The 23,281-nt window shown below is 39.7% G+C and overlaps 2 protein-coding genes across 3 annotated transcripts in view; both read right to left on the bottom strand.

Moving 5' to 3' along the window:
• Positions 1 to 6,315, bottom strand: part of LOC143292389 (testis-expressed protein 2-like) — a 32,103-nt gene extending 25,788 nt beyond the window's left edge. The window contains exon 1 of the mRNA XM_076602614.1: positions 6,230 to 6,315. The gene's annotated coding sequence lies outside the window, so the exon portion shown is untranslated. The remainder of the gene's footprint in view (positions 1 to 6,229) is intronic.
• Positions 6,316 to 10,061: 3,746 nt separating this feature from the next.
• LOC143292388 (serine/threonine-protein kinase ULK4-like) overlaps positions 10,062 to 23,281 on the bottom strand; it is a 46,706-nt gene continuing 33,486 nt past the window's right edge. For both annotated transcript variants that reach the window (XM_076602611.1, XM_076602613.1), the window contains 8 exons: positions 21,336 to 21,477; positions 19,717 to 19,822; positions 17,616 to 17,803; positions 15,739 to 15,849; positions 14,543 to 14,650; positions 13,476 to 13,550; positions 12,998 to 13,086; positions 10,062 to 11,799 (listed from right to left, as the gene is read on the bottom strand). In XM_076602611.1, coding sequence (XP_076458726.1) covers positions 11,730 to 11,799; positions 12,998 to 13,086; positions 13,476 to 13,550; positions 14,543 to 14,650; positions 15,739 to 15,849; positions 17,616 to 17,803; positions 19,717 to 19,822; positions 21,336 to 21,477 — 889 coding nt within the window. In that variant the 3' untranslated portion in view covers positions 10,062 to 11,729. The remainder of the gene's footprint in view (positions 11,800 to 12,997; positions 13,087 to 13,475; positions 13,551 to 14,542; positions 14,651 to 15,738; positions 15,850 to 17,615; positions 17,804 to 19,716; positions 19,823 to 21,335; positions 21,478 to 23,281) is intronic.

Genomic DNA, 23,281 nt, shown 5'->3' with positions numbered 1-23,281 from the left:
CACCTGGAAAATAATTATATTGCATAACTTTGCTGAATTTCAGATGACAGACAAATGGAGACTAAAAAGAAGAAGAAAAAAAAGAGAGATAGATACATATATATATTATATATATATATATATATTATCTATATATACATCAAGTCAAACATTTTCAACTTTGCAAAACATCTTCCTTAACATTTCCTGTAAAAAAAACGCACCATAAGGTCTTCAAAATCTGGCAGTCTATAACAACTGTAACAAAATAATTCAAATGGGGAAACAGATTACTTAAAGTGGGAAAGAAAGGGGACATATTATGCAGCACATTTTTCCACAAGAAGATGGGTGCTTTACATGTCACATGAGGAACTGGAACAAAAATATGGCAATATCAGTCAACATTGTCATTACCTTTTATGGCGAAAGATTAGCAATATCAGAAAATACATAATCAAAGACCATCAAAAACAGGAACCACCATCAATAATATTAACAACAACAACAATTAAACACTTTACTGCATAATTTCTGTCTCTCTCAATCCATGCTGGTATATTCTGCTGACAAGAATATATTGTCCCCAAAATTATGGAATGGAAAAAAATGCTATGGTAAGGCCATCTCAGTTCATGGGACATAGTATCAGGTTAGTTAAGGCTGCCATTAAAAACAGTTTGATGTGACTGAAGTGTATATCATAATGCACTATAAAACAACATTTCATGATCACGTACATACATCTACACGTCTTTATCTATTTATTTACTTTTTTCCCCCTATTTTATTATCTAATCCATTTGTTATCATGCATTCAATAATAATTCCCCTCCAACCTTTTGTATCAACTGTTTTCACTTTGACAGATTAATAACCAGACAAATGAATACACTACAAATTTCAAGAGTCAAGATGTTATTGTGACAGGATAAACAAAAACAACCCCGACCCCCAAAACAAAGAAACAAACAACAAAACAAATGAGAAACGGCTCTCAACAGCCTCATACAAGTCATAGACACAGTTATCCGATCTCCTATCTTTCACAGAACACTCAAGTTAACACAGCTCATGTTTTCACATTTGTCCACAACATACTAAACCTTGTTCAAGAGACTATTTCTTCTTTCTCTGTGTGCATGTGTGTGCTGGGGTGGGTGTGGGTGTGGGTTGTGTGCGTGCGTATATGTGTGTGTGTGTGTGTGTGTGTGTGTGTGTGTGTGTGTGTGTGTGTGCATGTGTGCGCGTGTGCGAATGTGAGAGAGAGAGAGAGAGAGAGATGCTGCAAAGCCATTGTGTGTCACTGTGTGTGTTTCGTTAGTTATAATAGTTTGATGCACTGAGTAGTCATCTGAAAAAGCAACCCCCCCTTACCCCCCCAAAAAAAACCCAAACAAACAAACAAAAAAAAACAACAACAAAAACCACCCCAAAACAAACAAACACAAAAACAACCACCAAAAACACTAACTATGATTCCACGGCCCAGAAAAGCTATAAACAACAGTGTGCAAACATGAATGATGAACTGGGAAATGATAACAGTAATACAATAACTAAAATGGGTGAAATAGCACACTAACACTGCAGCGATACCATGTCAGTTTTTGTGTATGGTATCAATGCAACATCAAACTTGTGAATAGTTTTCTTCTTACTAGGATCTTCAGAGAGAACACACTCACACACAATAATGTATGTGTAATGGATAATGGACAGGCGTAATGAAACAATCAAGAACGCTCAATATCTGTACCAGCACATAAGGGCTTCAGAAGAAAACTGTTCACAAGTTTGATGGTGAATTGATACCTATTTTTTGCACAGCACAAATATTCAAAATGGTAAATCTGTATATGTAACAGTTACAGGTTTAACTCAAATAGTTCTTATGTGTAATATCATCCAAGTTAACTTTTACTGGCAACATGAGATCCAGTTTAAAAAAAAAAAAAAAAAGTGTACCACCAGCGACAATTAGCCAACAGTTAATAGTTTCTATCTGGAATATCATTTCCACTGGGTGATACAAGGATTTTAAGAAATCAAAATTTGTAGAAAATAAGGGTCCAAACACATCAAAAGTTGGATCAACATTTCCTTAAACAGTAACATGTTTCCCTCTAATACACTGCTGAAAACTAAATTCAAAAGGCAGCCAACCCCAGTGTCAGATACTACCTGAACACATAGCAAAACTACGGTTTGTCAACACATGTCAGCATACAAGAAGGCCACTGACAAGCCTGACTAGCATTGAACAGACACAAAGACAGGGCACAAAGAAAAAGCGGGTTGGTGAACAATAAACATTCACTGTCACTGCCCCCACCCTTTTTCCTTCATTTTTGACATGCTATCCATTAAATTCAAGAAACCATCCAACTTCCTGCTTCAAACACTCATTCTTCTGTTGATCAAGTTATCATTGGCTGTCTTTTTCCAAAACTGACACTTGAATAAAAGAAAAGAAGAATGAATGAGAAATGGTCAAAAGTAAGGGGCAAGGTGGGTAAGAACAGCAGCAACATTAATAAATCCTTCTCTTGTCATTTAGTATTTACTGATCATAACTGGCCTGAAAAAGGTGTCATGAAAGCTCATGAATGCTGACAATTTTTCTTCTCTGACACTGGTCACATTTTGGACTTGAACTATGCATGGCGAATTCTACAGACCATTGTTTTTGGTGAACACTGTCATTTGAGTTAAAAATCATGACATGACATCAACACATTAAACCAAAACTTCCTGACTGCATACAAATCACTCATGTATGATGTAATAACATGTTAAATTCTGATCACAAGTGTAATTTTCCCCCTCTCAGTAACATTTCTATTCATTTTCTGTAGACTACGAAGTCAAAATTGAGCAAAAGATCTTGAGATGCAGGAAAAGTATATTTTGTGTATGAACAGCAGTGTCAGTTTCTTATTTCTTACTTAATAATAATAATGTTGCACACATAACTGTTCTGATATTTTGATTCTGACTGTTGTTGTCTCTGATCTTGGAATTAATCCACTTACATGTAATCTACATGCAGGTAACCCAAAGCTTCAGCTGGCTGTTATATTACAGATGATTTGCTGCTGTCTTCACACCAGCTTTCGTAAAGCTAAAAGTAACACAGAAAAATCCAAAGGTGGATTTAAGTGTCACTCTCAGTGTAACTCAAAGACCAGATCACAAGATAATTTATTGTCCTTAAAAGGAGATGCTTGATGTGGTGGCACACAGTTGATTCCTGTATAGTACAAATATAGACAACACAGAAACCATTCAGCTGATTTACATGGTATGTACATGTTGTACAGTAAAATATTTGGCTGTTTGCTGTCCTCAACACTCAAAATCCATACCATACAACTTCCACATTTTTCAACAGAAACAAACTGTGACAGAACCACTCAATGTGTTTGCTTTTATTTCAGGTTGACTATGATGCAATGCCAACCTGCAGTGTTGTTTGCATTGTTTATCTTGCTAGTGGCCAGATTCAACATGACTGAAGTGGGCAGTCAGGTATTCATCTCATGTAGTGATAAGAGTCCCAACAGCTTTGTCATTTTTTGATGTGTCTGCTCAGTCAATCCTTTACTTGTCAGTTTATACACTGGTGAACTGTGGGTTTATCCGTTGGCTTTAGATGTGTCTGCTCAATCAGTTAGTTTATACATTGGTGAGTTGTGGGTTTACTACAAAGACAGAAAAAAACTTTCTCTTAATGTTATCAATGGGCACCATGACTTGTTTGAGAAAGCATCTAGGTTTTAAATTGACTTCATGATTGTCTCATAAGAAACAGGCAGATTAGATCAACCCCTCTCTCTCGTTCTATAAGTTTCTCTGTGTGTGTGTGTGTCTCTGTCTCTCTCTCACACACACAGAAGTGAGACTGCATCATGGCTACACTGTCTCTCTGCAGCCCAAATTTCAAACAGTTCTATTATTAAACAATAATTTGAATAAAGTATTAAATTAAGGAGAAAAAAAAGTAAAAAAATGAACATCAGCTGATGATGACTTCAGAACATAACCATTCATACACAAAAACAACTGCGTTTTTCTCTCACCACAGTTTCTTATGATTATGAACAGTTTTGACCAGGAAATTTTTTGGCAGATTCTGAAATACTGCCAACTCAGAAATACTGATTGAACAGGACACTGGTTAAAACAGGAAATTCTTAACTCACTCAGGACTACAAGTTTTCTCCCTTGCTTTTCCCCACAGACGGTCCATTTGTAAGGGTTTGGAAAAAAATTACAAAAAATACAAAATACTGAGTAAGAAAATGAAACTTTCAGAACTGGTTTATTACTTGTTGAGCTATTACATAAAAAAAAAAAATCAAATTTCTCATCTTATTTTTACGGTTTTGCCATATGTAGAAAATACTGCCAATTTTTCACCCTGAATCACCATACCCATGCTCGCTTTCTGCATTAAATTCACTTTCTTCTTTGTCATCATCCACCTCTTCAATGTCTGACCCTTCAGTTTGTACCATTTCAAGTACTTCGGCAACCCTAAAACATTGCCATCACTGCCTTGTTCGCTTCACAACATTCTGAGAAGAGCCCGCTTTATTAACTGGCTGGCACGTGAGCAGACGACCGGTCAGCGACTTTGTCAGCGTGTGTGCGAGACGGGCCACACATACCAGGCTGACCAATCATACTGTTCGATTGTGGAGTGACCCAGAATAGCGCACTCTGCTTGGCTAATTACAAAATAACGTGTACAGTGCGTGATGGAATTTTACTTTTGGAGAATGCTATTCCATTCCTTCGTCCGAATCCGAATACGTTTTGTGTAGGAATGCGTGACCATTCCTTCGTCCGGAGAGAGTTAGTCAAATGTTTTGAAGCAAACCCAAACAAAACCTCGAAAGTTAACATGAGAAAATACAAGTTCACAAACTTTCACATTGTAGCATCACAAAATGGACAAGTGTGAACTGCAATTCATAAAAGATAATTTGTATCTTAAAACACAATCATTCATAATCAATGCCACTGACAATTATAAAACATCAGTGATATGTTCCTGATAACTAATATCACTGAGATATATCACAATATATATGCTGTCATTGAACATGCTACTACATGATGCTGTAAAGATTCATGAAGAAGGACTGAGTTGAGATATCTATGGTCAGTTTCAATTTCAGTTTGAAGGAAGCGTCAAAGCATATAATGCTATATGGACTTCTGAATGTATGGTCATAGGAATGATCCACATTGCAATAATAATTACTAATGTGTAAATTATTATATGTGTATGTGTATGTCCATTTGAGTGTGTGTGTGTGCACAAGTGTATATAAAAAAAAAGCATTGTAAAATAGAAACCCTCCACTTCAGATACCAGGTACTTGACCATTGATGAGCCAAATATTATTTATTCTGGTTGTTATAAGTACACTGTAAAGGGACTATATATTGGGTTTGAGAAACAAGTATAAGTGGTGTGTTGTTCGTTACATTTACAACATTTTTTTAAAACACTAACAACAGTTTTATAACAATGAAATCAAACAAAATTTCAAATACAAACATATACATGTATATAGTATATATACAATTGTGCACTGTGAGCCTCACACACTCTCGCTGCACATTGTAATAAGTGAAAGCAGTTTCAAACTGTGTGCACCCAAACACTTTTAACACTGCTGATACTACACAGCTCACTGGCGTATGTCAACGATAAATGAATAATAAATGTCTGTCATTGATTGTGAGAATGAAACAAATATAACTGGAAGAAAGGGTGGACCAACTTCCAAAGAAAAGAAAATTGGAGAAAATACATTAACACAAGAAATAAAAATCAAACCTGGTATATATTCTGTGATTAACCGTGATTTTTAATTAATTTATTTTATTTTTTTAATCAACAAAAATACAAGAAGTCACACTGATGATGGCCATGTGCGGGGTATTTCGAGGAACAGGATGCTTTCGTGGATTAAAGGACATACGTGTTCTAATCTGTCAAATCCATGTGGCTCTAGCCTGACAAAGTCGGATTTGATTTCATTGCTACTGTGATGCAAAACTGAAGCCACATGACTGGCTCATAGTCCATGAAGGGAAGACCTGTCGTGGTTCATTATAAAACGCAAATTAACCGTATAATCAAAGGGGAAAAAATCCAACATCACTTCAAGCATGAATGAGAAATCTACTAAACAAGAAAAGATAAAGTGAAATCGAGAATATGTACTCTCACCGTTTTCTCGACATGACGGAACACTGGATGGCTGGATAATTTTTGTTTGGGCTCTTGTTCGAGCTGGAAGCAGACGAGGTTGATCCAACTCCTACTTCCTGTTTAGTACATCCGGAGCAAATGGTGACATTGTCATTCGATAATAATTATAACAAAATATATTTTGCTCAAGTTTATCTTATGCGGCGAAGGTCGTAAGTGTAAGCGTAGTGTTGATATCCACATTTGTTGTACTTTATTATTTATCGAGTAAAACGAGGTAAAAGTGAAAGAGAACGGGGAGGGTGATGGGAAGAGTTTTTGTATGAGAATTTAGTAATGTCAAGAAATGATTTTGTAGAAAATTAATTTTTTTCTGGACTTAACAGTTCCCCTTGCGTTCAGTCCACACACACACACACACACACACACACACACACACACATATATGCTTTATATTTTTTTTCCTGTCACACGCAATACTGATGCTGAGTGAGGACATAATCTTCTTCTTCTTGGGTATAGGAGAGCCAACATCTACATCAAGACGAATCAGCCGCACTTTTCACTTAGGAAAAAAGCTTACCGCTCCGGTCGGATGAGCGCATGTCATAGTTATATATATATGCTTATATATATATGCTTATATATATGCTTTTATATTTTTTCCTGTCACACGCAATACTGATGTTGAGTGAGGATATATATATATATATATATATATATATATATATATATATATATATATGTATATATGCTTTTATATTTTTTTCCTGTCACACGCAATACTGATGTTGAGTGAGGAATTCAGGAAATGTGCATAAAAGCAGTTGTGTAGGGAAAAAAAGTGACAAACAATCAGACCTTTAAGAAAAATGAAACAACAACTGCCTGAATTAATGTCCACAGTTTCAGTTTGTTTTAAAAAGCCATCAAAGCAAGTGGGCTGACCCCCGTTCACCACATCACATCAGCTTAAATTGGGGAAAATGGGGGATGAAGGGGGCAGGGGGGTTAGCAAATCACAAAAAATCTGTGGGGGGGGGGGTGGGGGGGGGGGATTGAGAGAGGGGCATGTGTGGGGGTTAGGGGGGCAACTATTGTCATGCATCAGCGTCCAATATCTTTCTTAAATCACCAACATTCTTATTTTCAAACTACTACTTCACAGTTTCTTTTCCCATATTATCCCAATGGGGAATTATCTGCCAGCCAAGCTAAAGCTGGGATTCAGACTTACTGCTGCAGTTCAAGCAGGAGTTAATCACTCTCTTTCCAGATTTCGATCCTCTGTATCAAATTTTTGACATACTATTCATTTGCATCTAAAATTATTTGCAAATGTGATTATTTTTCATTTTTGTCTCTTTCTAAATTTTCAAATTAATATTCACAGTGATGTTTACATGTGTGTGTGTGTGTGTGTGTGTGCATACGCAAATGTGTGTGCTATATGTAAATAAATGTGAGTGGGTAAGTGTGCCATTATGTAAAAATATGTTTATCAATTTCTTTTAAAAACTTTTTTGTACTGTCACAGGATCTTTTAGAACCGCTTGAATGTGTCTTTCTCTGCAGTCAGTGGCCAGCTTGAAGAGTCCTTTCAGGATGAAATGGCCAGTCACATTCAAGATTTGGTTGTACATCTCACCAAACACTATAATTCCTTTTCACCACTGTCCATCTCTGTACATCACTTGTACATGTCATCAAAAACTGTACCCCTCTTGTGGAGGGCTTAGGGAGAAGCTAAGAACCCCTGTGGAGTTTCTCTGATTTTGTTCTGACCCATTTTTATTGGACTTCTTTCTACTAACAGGTCAAAAAGTATCTTCACATTACCTGTTCACATCCACTGCTTGGTTTGAGCTTGCTGTAAACACTGTATGAGAGGGGTTGATAGCTGATGAGGATTGTGACATCAGAATCTGTTTCGCACTACAGGGTCAGTAGCACGTAAAATTCTTTTGCCATTCCTTGCGCAGAAGACTTGCTCACTTGTAAATCGCTTGCAACTTCTCTAAGAGATTTGTGGATCCCTGGGTTCTTCTCCTGGGATTGAATCAGTTCCTCAACACGGGCCTTGTTCTCCTCCGAACATACAGTCTTGGGTCTCCCACTGCCAATTTTACATGCTACTGACCCTGTAGTGCGTATTTTAGCAATGTCTATTTACAGTGACATGACTCCACCCATTGCCTGGAAATTCCTTTACGATCCTTCTTCCACCCCAGCCTTTCTCCTTGAAACAGTTTTCAATGGTAACCTTATCACTTTCACTCAAAGGCATGGTTGATCCTTCCAGACTGAAACTTTGGACAGAACTGATTTTTGGATACAGATGACGATAAAAAAAATCAATAGACTTGACACCCAGACAGGCTATTTTTAGACTGACACTGATTGACAGATGCCAACACCTGGCATGAACATGATATGAAGGTCACATTGCACAGCTCTGATATTGGATTTTTTGACATGTTGTTTTGAATTTGACAATACTTGCATAATTTGCGTCCAAACTTTTAGATATTTTGCAGACTTGTTGATGATACCCTAAGGTTACTGTGTGAAAATTTTCAATCAGTTCGGTTTCTCTATCACTGAGAAAATACTTGTCAAAAAGCAGTTCACTTTTTGGGGGACACCCGATATTATGTGTGTGAGCCTATTTGTGTGTGCGTGGATGTGTGTGTGCAGAAATGTGTTCATGCTTGCATGCTGTATTTCCTCTCTGCTACAGAAACAATACCATGTTTTCATGATGTCAGAACTCAATAAATACAGCCAACACGCGAGACATTTGACACTTGATGGGCAGTGCAACAGTTTCTTCACAAAAGCAAGGAAAAGTTGTGATTTTTTGTTACACTGCCAACAGGAAGGGTGTCAGACATAATTTCAGACTTGATCAGTTGCGCTGTTTTTGTATAAATTATATGATATGGACTATGTTATCATCCCAAAACATGTCAACTGCTTTTAAGGAATTTTTTAAGCTTGTGTTTCTGTGTTTTGGACAAACCTTTATTTCTAAAATTTAGGTTTCTCAATTTTCAACTTTTGTTGATTCATTCTGGAGATTTCTGTCAAATGTACACATCGTTTGTTCTCAGTTTACCTTTATTCAGCTAATCGTTTTATATTGCTGATAGTTAATGTTGAAAAGACTGAAATATGCGCACATACTGAACAGAATGAAAGGTGTGTGTGTGTGTATGTGTGTGTGTGCAGGCATGATCTCATCTATGACTGTTCTTCTTTATTTCTGAATTGTTCAATAATTTTGTTTTGCACTGTGTCACCAATTTCAGATGCACACTCAATATCAGGATGTCACTGCTGTCAAAATAAAGCATATGGATATGCATACATGTAATATGTAAAAGACTCACACATCAAACACATGCACTCTTTTTCTAACACACAAAGCTGAAAATACAAAAAAAAAGTTTATTCCAGCAACAAATTCATGGCAGTGACAAATGTCATGTGACTACTTGTTTCCCAAAACAAAAACAACCACAGTGCACAAATATCAGTTAAATGCTGATCAATTTCCATCATTCATCTTTTATGTTCTATGATATGTATACCAGTATATGCACCAACTATACTAATGTTTTCAAAATTCAATTTCATGCTGACCAATTTCTATCATATATTCACTGTTGTTTTTCATATGTATGAGTATTCCATTGCGTGCAAAGAGGTAGTTACTGCTTAACTAATCTGTCCATGGAGTAATGGAATATATTTCAAAACAAAACTATTCAATGAACTGACAGCCCTTCGTCATTGTTCATGCCATAGCAATGTTCAATGACCAGCTGGACTGAATAATATGAAGCAATTTTTATTTTTTTATAATATATACTGAACTAGGGATATGTGAGTCTAAAGCCTTTCAGGTTCTGCTACTACTTTTCACTCACAGCTGAACCACCAGCCACTGAACATTACAGTTCAATGAACAGATACAGAACTGACCCCGGATCAAAGTGTGGAACTGTTAAAGGATTTCATTGCACCCAGTTTACTCAAATTCAACATTTAACGTCACCAAAACTAAAACAGGTTTACAGACTCTGCCAGAAAAAAAGAAGAAAGAAAACGACATCTTATGTAGCCTTACATCATGCTAGGAGTTGTAGAACAGTGGACAGTGTTCATATCAAGAGGGCAAGAAGATCCTAGGCACAGAGAATCATGCATGGACCAGCTTGTTTCTCCTTAACACCTTCTCTGACCTTGGTGTATTCAATCATGCATGGACCAGCTAGTTTCTCCTTAACACCTTCTTTGACCTTGGTGTATTCAATCATGCATGGACCAGCTTGTTTCTCCTTAACACCTTCTCTGACCTTGGTGTATTCAATCATGCATGGACCAGCTTGTTTCTCCTTAACACCTTCTCTGAACTTGGTGTATTCAGTCATGCATGGACCAGCTTGTTTCTCCTTAACACCTTCTCTGACCTTGGTGTATTCAATCATGCATGGACCAGCTAGTTTCTCCTTAACACCTTCTTTGACCTTGGTGTATTCAATCATGCATGGACCAGCTTGTTTCTCCTTAACACCTTCTTTGACCTTGGTGTATTCAATCATGCATGGACCAGCTTGTTTCTCCTTAACACCTTCTCTGACCTTGGTGTATTGGTCTGGGTGCATCTTTTAGATGAAACAATAAACTGAAGATGCTTAAGCAGCAAACACTTATCATCTCAACAAGAAGTCATGAGACAGGAGGGTTTGTTCCTGATGAAACAACTGTAGTATGCAGAAAGAAAAAAAGGGGCGTTGGAACCAGAATACTGCAAGATGTTCTTCCCCGAGAGAGCAGTCCAAGCACCAAGCAGACAAAACTCTTTGGGACAAAAAAGTTATGTACACCACTTCTTGGTTTACGCTGCTCAAAAAAGGCTCTGAAAAGAGCTGATCGCTGGTAAGAAAAGTGAGGAAAAAGCAGTACAATGGACTCTACAGTCGACTCTACCTGACATCTTCTGTCCCTCAAATGATACTGAATCCTGATTCCATATAAAGTGCAACTGTTCTACATCAATACAAATGAAATTTAACATGTGGAATGCTGCTTAAAGTGGAATGCGGTGGGTAACAGAACTGTCTTCCATGACACAACTATCACATTCTTCAATGGCATTACCATCACACAAAAAAATTGTCAAGCACACTCACTTGCTTCTTTACACATCTGGAATGTTTGCAGCAGTCTGCTCACAAAACCGCATGAGAGAAATATATGTAAATATATGTCACAACCAAGAATTATTGTGTGGATTACTGAAGGTGCAATATTTGGCAAAATAGCCGATGGACGGCAAAAATATTTAAAACACATGATGAAATATATTCATTAAAATGAATGAGACCACAGCTAAGCACATACACACCAACACATGCACACAAGCACACGCACACATGCTCACATACAGTCTTGTTCATACACATACATATCTTAAAAGCCAACATATACACACACACACACATCCTTAGAATCATGGCAGTTGTCCTCCAATTTTCAAAATTTCTGCTGCAAGTGTTGATAGGCCTTTGTCTGCATGGGAGCTGGAGAATAACACACACACACACACACACAATTAAATCATAAATGTAGAGCTTTGGCTGCAAACATAAAAACAACCTGAAACTAATGCCGAGCTGTTCCTGTATTCACCAATGTGAAAAATGTGATACACAGAATTATGTGACAGACTCTTTTGAATCAAGACTCATGAATATTTATCCCTTTGACTGCTGCTGGGGCATTAAGAATATATAATAATATCACTGGCATTATGCACCAAAATTAAAATTAAACATAGAAAGGATGGACACGTTCAAAACTTTTCAACTAAAATACAGTCGAAACATAAATATCAATCACACATATCCATGCACTTGAGTATTCACAAACACATGCATGTGTTCACAAATCCACACATGCGTGCGCGCACGCACACACACACACACACACACACATTTCTCAATCATAAACACTCTCTCACACACATACAACCAAATGTACCATATTATTCGTGAATGTGAACAGTTGAAAATATTTTTACCTCTTCCATTTACAAAATCTGCAGTTCCCTCTGCTTCCATTCGAATCGTTTAATATGATAATCAACTTATGTTTGAAACAGTTTAGAGTTTAATTAGGAGCCCCATTGGCTCTCTGTTGTAATTTATAAGTTGAGTAGTTAGTTTGTTTGTTGTTTTATCTTAGTCATTACTGTTTGTGATGCAAATTCAGGTGAGAGAAATAGGAGAAGTAGTTATGAAATGAGACATGGGGTGGGAAAAGGGGTGGATATCTGTCCTAAAATGACAATTGTGGATGGACGTTCAGCAAAATAATGAAAAAACAAACACACACACACACACACACAGACACACACACAAACTCAAGCACACACATATACATTAAAAACAAAATTGTGTGTGTGTGGGGGATGCTAATCCATAGTTTGTGATGTAAATTCAGGTGGAAGGAAAAGGAAAAGTAGTGATGACACGAGGCATGGAGTGGGGAAAGTGGTGGATTTTCCCGTCTAAAATCACAGCTGAAGATGGACGTGAAACAAAAGAACAAACGAACAAACACACACACACACATACAAACACACAGACATGCACTCAAACATTTACACACACAGTCAAAATAATATTTGATGGATGTTAAACAAAAGAACGAGCGAACGCACAAACACACACACACACACAGTAAAAATAAAGCTGTGTGTGTGAGGGGGAAGCTAACCTTGCTGTGTGCACCAGAGTGTGAATGGTATCCATCAGCTGCTGTCCATGCATCTTCAGGTTGTTCACATGGTGGGGGCTGGTGGTCAGCTGTCACATGTGTACCATGTACATACATCATTTACACTGCACTTCACCTGTCTACCTAAACAGTGAGATAAAAATCAGGACAGGAATGTCAGACCCCTGCCGGAGTCTGCACTAGTGGGTCACGGTTAAGTATGTGTAATTAAAATGGTTATACACATAAAAGCCTATCTGAAAAAAAAAATCAGTAAGAAAGTTACAGTACCACAAATGCAGAAGAAAGAAAATATACACATTGTATTCTTTGCAGTACACTTCACTGTGCACAGCTTACACAAACTTGAATTCAAAGTACAGCACAAATAAATACTATAAACACACACACACACACACACACACACACACACATCCAGTCAAATGCTAACAACAGAATACAGCTTAAGACCTCTCACCAGTCGTTTGATGACTCTGAGAAGCATTTTCTGTTTCTTGGCTGTGCAGGACCTGAGAGCTTTGCTGTAATATTCCTGCACACAGGCATGCCCATATATGCTCAGACACTGGCTATAAAACATGCATCACAGCCATCACAACAAAAGCTGTGATTGCAAAGTAGTCAGACAGACATAAATACAGTTCAGCTGTGTTTTTTGTTTGTTCACTGGTTGCGAGAAAATATAGATAATTTGTTGTTTTTTCTTTTTTTGTTTCATTGTTTTTTGTTTGTTAATGTTGACAGATAATAAACTAAACTAATAAATAGGCACAGTTGTTTTTGCATTTGCACCATGAACATAGGTGTGAATCGTCTAAACCCACTATAAAAGATGGCTGCCGGAAAAAGAGGAAGCTAGTCAGGGATGGAGGTAACCTACTTCCGGGAGGTTATCGGCCGTAGCTACTTTCGTTTTCTCTGCATAGGCAGGTAGTAGTTTGCACAGGACAGGAATCGGACTCCCTGCTGGAGTCTGCACTAGTGGGTCACGGTAAAGTATGTGTAGCTGAACGTTTGTTTTCGTTTATTCATTACTTACACTTTCACAAAGAATAAAAAGAAGGATAATGTTTACCAGGCAAGAGAATGAAAATCATTGGATGAACACAGAGAAAGAGTTAAAGGGGGAAAAAACAGAACAGTGCTGGTTCTCTAACAGAATGTCATGTTAGTGCCTGATAAGAGAGAGATGAAGTTGGTAGCTAATATTACCAGGAGACATGTTTCCTTTGTGACTGTGCTATGTGCTGTGTTGCACTGTACTGTGTTGAGCTGTGTGTTGCATTGCATCACATCATACTGTACTGTGTTGTACTGTACGATTTCTTCAGAGTACAAGACGGCCCAACAGTCCAGATGTGAAAATAAAGCCAAACAAGAACAGATCACAAGGGCCTGGGGACTGGGGGTGGGTGGTTTGGTGTGCGGGGGGGAGGGGTGGGGGGAAGCTCCACTCAGGCAAGACAGGAAGAATGTGGCTAGGCCTGCGCCTGCCTGTTTTCACCTTCCAGAAGACAGACTCACCAAACATGTGGCCGACAGAGCGTCCTTACTTTCCCCTCCGTACAGCTGCACCAGGACAGACAGACACTTGGAGGCCAGCTCTTGAACGTCAGAGTCCTCATGGTATAGCTGCACACACATACAAGTAAGCATGCATGCACACGAACACACACACACAATCAACGGACACACTTTGAGTCAATATGCACATCGGAATGACTGATTCACTGCTGCAACAGCTGAGCAGTTATAGTGTTGAGAGTTCTGGGTTCAAGGTGTAAGGGTGAAAACTTTTCCCCATCTCTCAGAACAATAAATATTCAGAGCTGCTAGTGCATGAAACTCCTTCATGTGTATACACACGCAGAAGATCTTCTTCTTCTTCTTCTGCATTCGTGGACTGCAACTCCCACGTTCACTCGTATGTACATGAGTGGGCTTTTACGTGTATGACTGTTTTACCCCGCCATGTAAGCAGCCACACTCCCATTTTCTGGGGATGCAGAAGATCAAATGTGCACAATAAAGATCCTGAAATCAATGTCAGTTATGGTGAGTTACGGTAACAAGAACATACCCAGAAAGCACTCCCCTTTCCCCAAAACAAAGTACAGCTGCTATCACAAAAGAAGTATGATTAAACAGGTGAACAAAGCACAGCATATCTTAATTGACTGAATAAATTAAGTACATAAATTACATGTGGCATGACTAGCATGCTGTGTTTTGCTGGTCAAAGTCATGTCAGTTTTTTAAAATTTTATGTGGCACACTGAATAAATTCCATATCAGCACTAATGAAATGGTGTGACTTAAAACTATTACAAAAAAACACTAGTCATTCAGATGAGATGATAAACCAAGGTTCCACGTGCAGCATGCACGTAGCACACATAAAAGAACCCACGGCAACAAACGGAATGTCCCTGGCAAAACTCTTTTGAAAAAATCCACTTTGATAGTGAAACAAGAACGCTTGCAAACAGAAAAAAAAACAAAAACAAAAAAAAACGAGAGAAAAAAACAAAACAATAAAAGAGGGTGGTGGTCCACTGTAGCGACATTCTCTCCCCGGGACGAGCAGCCTGAATTTCATACGTCATGTCGTAACAAAAAAAAAAAAAAAACCCACAAAAAAAAACCCTGTAAAATAACACAACAGAATTCACCAGTGTGAAGACTGGCTAACTGCATACACAACAAGGAGAGTGACCCACCAGCCGGGTGAGCAGTGGGGTGAGCTCCGTGAGCGGTTTGTTGGTCAGCAACAAGTGCTCTGCCTCCTCCGCCTCTCTCCCCCCTCCCTGGTCTCCTGCACCTTTCCTGTTCTGCACACACACACACGTTTTCAGAAATTTTAAACTCCAGTCCAGTTGGTATCCTCCTTTGATGTATTATATTTAATACTGTTATTTATATTTACACTTTTGTAGGTTAATACTTGTTGATATGCATATACATATTCTCCTTCCCATGACAACTCATTCAATACACACCACAACTTCTTCAGACTTCTTCTTATAATATACTTTTCCTCTGATACATAACATGAACTTTTTTTTTCTTTTTTCTTTTTTTACACTAATATTCACATGCATTCCCTTTCCTTTATACACTACTTTCCTCCTTTCCATCTAAAAACATTTGTAGTGAATAGATGTTAAACTGAAGAAAACACACACACAAGCACAAACACACACATGTACACATAAACACACACACACACACACACACACACCGCACACACACACACATGTACACATAAGCACACACACATACACACACAAGTACACATAAGCACACACACACACACACACACACATGTACACAACACACACACACACACATGTACACATAAGCACACACAACACACACACACACACATACACACACATGGAGACTGCTGCAAACTGGAAACCCTTTAATAACTGGGGAAACATGTGCTGACTCTGTCAGGAAGAAAATTACTGGGCTTCTGTATGAAGAAAATACAAGTACAAGTAACAAACCATACTGGGTTTTTTTCCTCTTTTGGAGAAAATCTTTTTCCTCTTGTTTGAAAATCTTTTTCTTAAAGAAGTAACTTAGGGAAAGAAATGCATCTTCACATAAAAGTAAGTACACAAAAGACAAATGAAGGGAAAGAACTATATATATGTATATATATATATATATATATATATATATATATAATGATTAATGTGTGTGTGGTTGAACACACACACACACACACACACACACCTCCACACATCACAGACCCACACACACATGCCATCATAGACCTTACCACAAATCAATCACACACACAAACACACCACAGACCTCTCCACAAATCAATCTCACACACACATACATAAAAAATCACACACAGACACACACACACACACCCTGCACACCCACACCCATACAGTGACACACAGACATACAAACACCCCCCCCCCACACACACATATATAAACACCCACACCCACACTCACACACAAACAACCCATCACAGACAACCTGTCCACCAATCCACCAACACTAAACACAGAGTCAAACACACACACACAGATCAACACCCACACCCACACACAAACATCACAGGCAACCTGTCCACCAATTCACCAACACTAAACACAGAGTCAAACACACACACACAGATCAACACCCACACCCACACACAAACATCACAGACAACCTGTCCACCAATTGCACAAACATCACAGGCAACCTGTCCACCAATTCACCAACACTAAACACAGAGTCAAACACACACACACAGACCAACACCCACACCCACACACAAACATCACAGACAACCTGTCCACCAATCCACCAACACTAAACACAGAGTCAAACACACACACACAGATCAACACCCACACCCACACACAAACATCACAGACAACCTGTCCACCAATCCACCAACACTAAACACAGAGTCAAACACACACACACAGATCAACACCCACACCCACACCCACACATCACTGGCACCCTGTCCACCAATCCACCAACACTAAACACACAGTCAAACACACACACACAGATCAACACCCACACCCACACACAAACATCACAGGCACCCTGTCCACCAATTCATCAACACTACCTGCAGCGCCCGACGCACGATGTTGGACACGAAGGCCAGCAGCGTGTTGAGCAGATCCAGCGCCCCCTGCAGGATGCCCACCCCTTGGCCCGACTCCTGTGGCCCTGACGACTGGGTGGTCCCCCCTGCCTCCGACCAGCACATCTGGTATGCCTCGTGCATCACCGTGGTCAGGTGCTCGATCAGACCTGACAACACACCCACACATATAGCACCAGACCTGACAACACACACCCACACCTATAGCACCAGACCTGACAACACACCCACACATATAGCACCAGACCTGACAACACACACACACACAGCATCAGACCTGACAACAAATACACTTACAGGATCTGATCTTACAGCGCGCGCGCGCGCACACACACACACACACACACACACACACACACACAGCATCAGACCTGACAACACACGCACGCATACAGCATCAGACCTGACAACACAATCACACATATAGCATTAGACCTGACAACACACGCACACATATAGCACCAGACCTGACAACACAACCTCACACACAGCATCAGACCTGACAACAAATACACTTATAGGATCTGATCTTACAGCGCGTGCGCACGCACACACACACACACACACACACACACACACAACACAGCATCAGACCTGACAACACACGCATGCATACAGCATCAGACCTGACAACACAATCACACATAAAGCACTAGACCTGACAACACAAGCACACATATAGCATTAGACCTGACAACACACGCACACACACACACACACACACAAACACACACACACACAAACACACAGCATCAGACCTGACAACACACACACACACACACACACACACACACACACAGCATCAGACCTGACAACACACACACACACACACACACACACACACACAGCATCAGACCTTCACACACTTCTCCCTCACTTCTCCCTTGACTCACTAATACTGACATGATTCTGACTTCTGTGAAAACTGTGGCTTTATACTTTTTGTTTCTTTCATGTTCTCTGCAGGTCATCATTATATCTATCTTCAAGACACACAAAAACGTTATTTCTCTACCAGTCTCTCTCTCTCTTAGCTGTGTATTATTTACGGAAATCAAATGATGTGGTTCTTTTTCAAGACCTTTTACTTCTATTTCTACATTTGTGGGCAGTAACTCCCATGTTCATTTGAGTGGGCATTTGTGAGAGACTATTTCTATCCTGCTATTTAGGCAGCCATAGTCTGTTCTTGGAGGTGTGTGGTGGGTGTGTTTGTGTTTCCATAATCTAAATGCTTGATTACTGGATGATCTTTTCTAATGTGGGTATTTGACCTTCTGCATATGTATAAATGTAACAGGGTGAAATTGTTCTCTTTGCCCTGCTGAGAGAGAGAGAGAGAGAGAGAGAGAGAGAGAGAGAGTGTGTGTGTGTGTGTGTGCACGTTTATGTCCCTGTTAGCTTTGGCATGATTACTTCACATGCAAAATAACATTTATGTACGGTGGATGTGCTGCGTCTTGATATGCTTTTACCAAGCGAGTTCTCCTACCTTTCCTTATAGAACCAGTAACGATAATTTCATCAGTTCTCAGTTAGCTTGAAAAAGGAAAAGGCAGCAGTATTGTGTGTGGGCCTCTTTCAACCTGACAGAGGTATTCACTTACTTATTTATCTTTTTTCCCCCCTTGTACGAGTACAGTCCCTTGCCCTTTAACCCCCCCCACCCCCCCTGCTCTCCTGTTCCCTTCACCCATGTCCGGATACGTTCCCCGTCCTCAATAAAGACTTGAAAAGAACCTGTACTGAAATGGTGAGAGAACCCTGCCCAACCGGCTACATACACACAAAGCGTATCAAGACACCAGTTAAGTCGGCACACCTGGGAGATGGACAAAAAAACAAAAAAACAAACAAAAACAAAAAAATCCCACCCTTAACCCACCAGGTACTGTTACCAGGACTGAACCCAGAAACCCTTAGACCGGACAGTCCAATGCTCTAACAATAGGGCTGATGCCTTAACATTCACTATTGTCATTGAACCTTTTGATTCTTTGATTCCAAAACCTCCATCATGAATGAAATCCCTGTTCCATGACACCAGAACGGAGCCACTCACCCATGTCGAAGAGGTCTTTGACGGGAGCGTTGCGGTGGCTGAGCAGACAGTTGAGGATTCCCAGGATGCTGTGCATGGAGCGACCCAGGGGTTTGCTGTGGTGGTCCTGAGGACACAGTCTGAACAAGGTGACCAGCTGTCGCCTGTCTCCACTGCTCTCACTCACACAACAGGCAAATAATGATAATTACACTGGTAATAACAGTAATCATAATGACTATGATAATAACAATATCAGTAGTAATAATAATAATAATGTGCATTTACGTACCATTTACCCTGTGGCTCAAAGCCCATATAACTGTACATGTGGTATAAAGACACATGAATATAACTTATTAAAAAAAATCCCACACAGTTAAGAAACAAACTTGCTGAAAAGACTGTTTTAAAAACAGTGTAACATCACTCACAATGCACCACCCCCTGCACCCCTCCCACAAACACACACACACACACACGCATAAAAACAGCCTGGGGGAGGGGAAGGCTCCGTAATGTAGAATACTGTTTGTACAAATATGTTTTAAGATTAGATTTGTAAGATCAGATAGTGGAACAGTGTCTGATATTTTTGTGGCACAGAAGATAAAATAACAATAATAATAATAATAATAACAATAACAACAACAGTAAAAAAATAACAACATTAATTTAATAACAACAACTGCTGTCACCCAGACCACTGCAAAAGGTCTAAAAGACAGGGGTGCAAGAAAAACTCCCAGTTCAAATGCCGTAAAGTTCAGTCTATAAACCGCGACTTTTTACTCCAGCTTCAACGTCTGTGGCTTATACAATGATGCGACTTATTTGAGGATTTAAACGATCCCGGGTCACATTCCCGTCTATTGTTAGCTGCCCTTCTACTCACCAAAATCATGATTTCTGTCCATGAATTTTTGGATGAGCTTCAGGATAATGTGCTAACTGTTCACGTTTTATAAATCAAATCCGCACACATTAAACCCTTCAGATCAGCATTCAGTTCTACTCTGCTCAAGTGTACACCTTCATCATGCCGAAAATGCAACGTTATGCCTAGGATGCAGCCTTCAAATTGAAGGCGATCGACCTAGCAGACGACAGTGCAAGCAACGAACCAGCAGCGACCTCCACCTTCATGCTCATGAAGTGAAAGCAAGGCTGAAGTCAGTGACAAGATGGCGGAGGAAGCTGTGCTGGTTCTCTTCAACTCGGACACTGAAGACGAAGATTTCAGTGGATTCAGTGAGCAGGATGACATTGAATAAATGTGACTATCCCTAAATTTTGGATCTTTTTTCGTTGTGTTTATTTATTATTTTTTTGTGGCACTAGCAGTATTTTCACTTGCTTTTCTTTGTGTTGTTCCTGCTTGTGTTTATTTCATAACCTACAGTATTGACAGCTTTTCTGTAGTATCAGTATGTGTTCCGGTACCGTAAATAAGTGCGGCTTATAAGCCAGTGCGGCTTATGTATGTATAAAGTTCAATTTTTTCCAAATTTTAGTGGGTGCGGTTTATATACCAGTGCGCTCAATAGACTGAACTTTACGGTAATAGGACTTGAACCCGTGGACACTAGTCGGGCACATCACAACACACGGCCATGGCTCCCTGAGGGTCAGAGACTCACGGTGATGATCTGGAAGAGCACGGGCAGCAGACCCAGGGAGAAGATGTTGCGGGTCAGGGAGGGCCGGTGCTCCAGCAGGGACAGCAGCAGCGCCAGAGCACCACTGGGCAGAGGCTCTGGGTCCAGCAGCAGGCTTTCGTACCTGTGACACAATCATCATCATCATGCTCTTCATACCTGTGACACAATCGTCATCATCATGCTCTTCATACCTGTGACACAATCATCATCATCATGCTCTCAAACCTGTGACACAATCGTCATCATCATGCTCTCATACCTGTGACACAATCATCATCATCATGTTCTCATACCTGTGACACAATCATCATCATCATGCTCTCACACCTGTGACACAATCGTCATCATCATGCTCTCACACCTGTGACACAACCATCATCATCATGCTCTTCATACCTGTGACACAATCATCATCATCATGCTCTTCATACCTGTGACACAATCATCATCATCATGCTCTTCATACCTGTGACACAATCATCATCATGCTCTCATACCTGTGACACAATCATCATCATCATGTTCTCATACCTGTGACACAATCATCATCATCATGCTCTCATACCTGTGACACAATCATCATCATCATGTTCTCATACCTGTGACACAATCATCATCATGCTCTCATGCCTGTGACACAATGATCATCATCATGCTCTCATACCTGTGACACAATCATCATCATCATGTTCTCATACCTGTGACACAATCATCATCATGCTCTCATGCCTGTGACACAATGATCATCATCATGCTCTCATACCTGTGACACAATCATCATCATGCTCTCATACCTGTGACACAATCATCATCATCATGCTCTCACACCTGTGACACAATCATCATCATCATGCTCTTCATACCTGTGACACAATCATCATCATGTTCTCATACCTGTGACACAATCATCATCATCATGCTCCCATACCCATGACACAATCATCATCATGCTCTTCATACCTGTGACAAAATCATCATCATCATGCTCTTCATACCTGTGACACAATCATCATCATCATGCTCTTCATACCTGTGACACAACCATCATCATCATGCTCTTCATACCTGTGACACAATCATCATCATCACGTTCTCATACCTGTGACACAATCATCATCATGCTCTCATACCTGTGACACAATCATCATCATCATGCTCCCATACCTGTGACACAATCATCATCATGTTCTCATACCTGTGACACAATCATCATCATCATGCTCCCATACCTGTGACACAATCATCATCATGTTCTCATACCTGTGACACAATCATCATCATCATGCTCCCATACCTGTGACACAATCATCATCACGTTTTCATACCTGTGACACAATCATCATCATCATGCTCTCATACCTGTGACACAATCATCACAATCATGCTCTCATGCCTGTGACACAATCATCATCATTATGCTCTTCATACCTGTGACACAATCATCATCATGCTCTCATACCTGTGACACAATCATCATCATCATGCTCTTCATACCTGTGACACAATCATCATCATCATGCTCTTCATACCTGTGACACAATCATCATCATGTTCTCATACCTGTGACACAATCATCTTCACGTTCTCATACATGTGACACAATCATCTTCATCATGCTCTCATACCTGTGACACAATCATGATCACGTTCTCATACCTGTGACACAATCATCACCATGTTCTCATACCTGTGACACAATCATTGTCACGTTCTCATTCCTGTGACACAATCATCATTACGTTCTCATTCCTGTGACACAATCATCATCATCATCACAACCATGAAACTGAAGGACATCTACACAGCACTCGCAAAGCAACCTGTCTGATTCTTTAGGAACGTTGCTATGTCAAAAACACTCAAGGTACAATGAAATAATCATGAAAAAAACAAAACGTGTGAAAAACTGCACTGTGCACAGCACG

The sequence above is a fragment of the Babylonia areolata genome, chromosome 18 (assembly GCF_041734735.1).
Source record: "Babylonia areolata isolate BAREFJ2019XMU chromosome 18, ASM4173473v1, whole genome shotgun sequence".
Classification (NCBI taxonomy): Eukaryota; Metazoa; Mollusca; class Gastropoda; order Neogastropoda; family Buccinidae; genus Babylonia; species Babylonia areolata.
The sequence above is the reverse complement of the archived record's forward strand: the minus strand, read 5'-3'. Positions and strand labels throughout refer to the sequence as shown.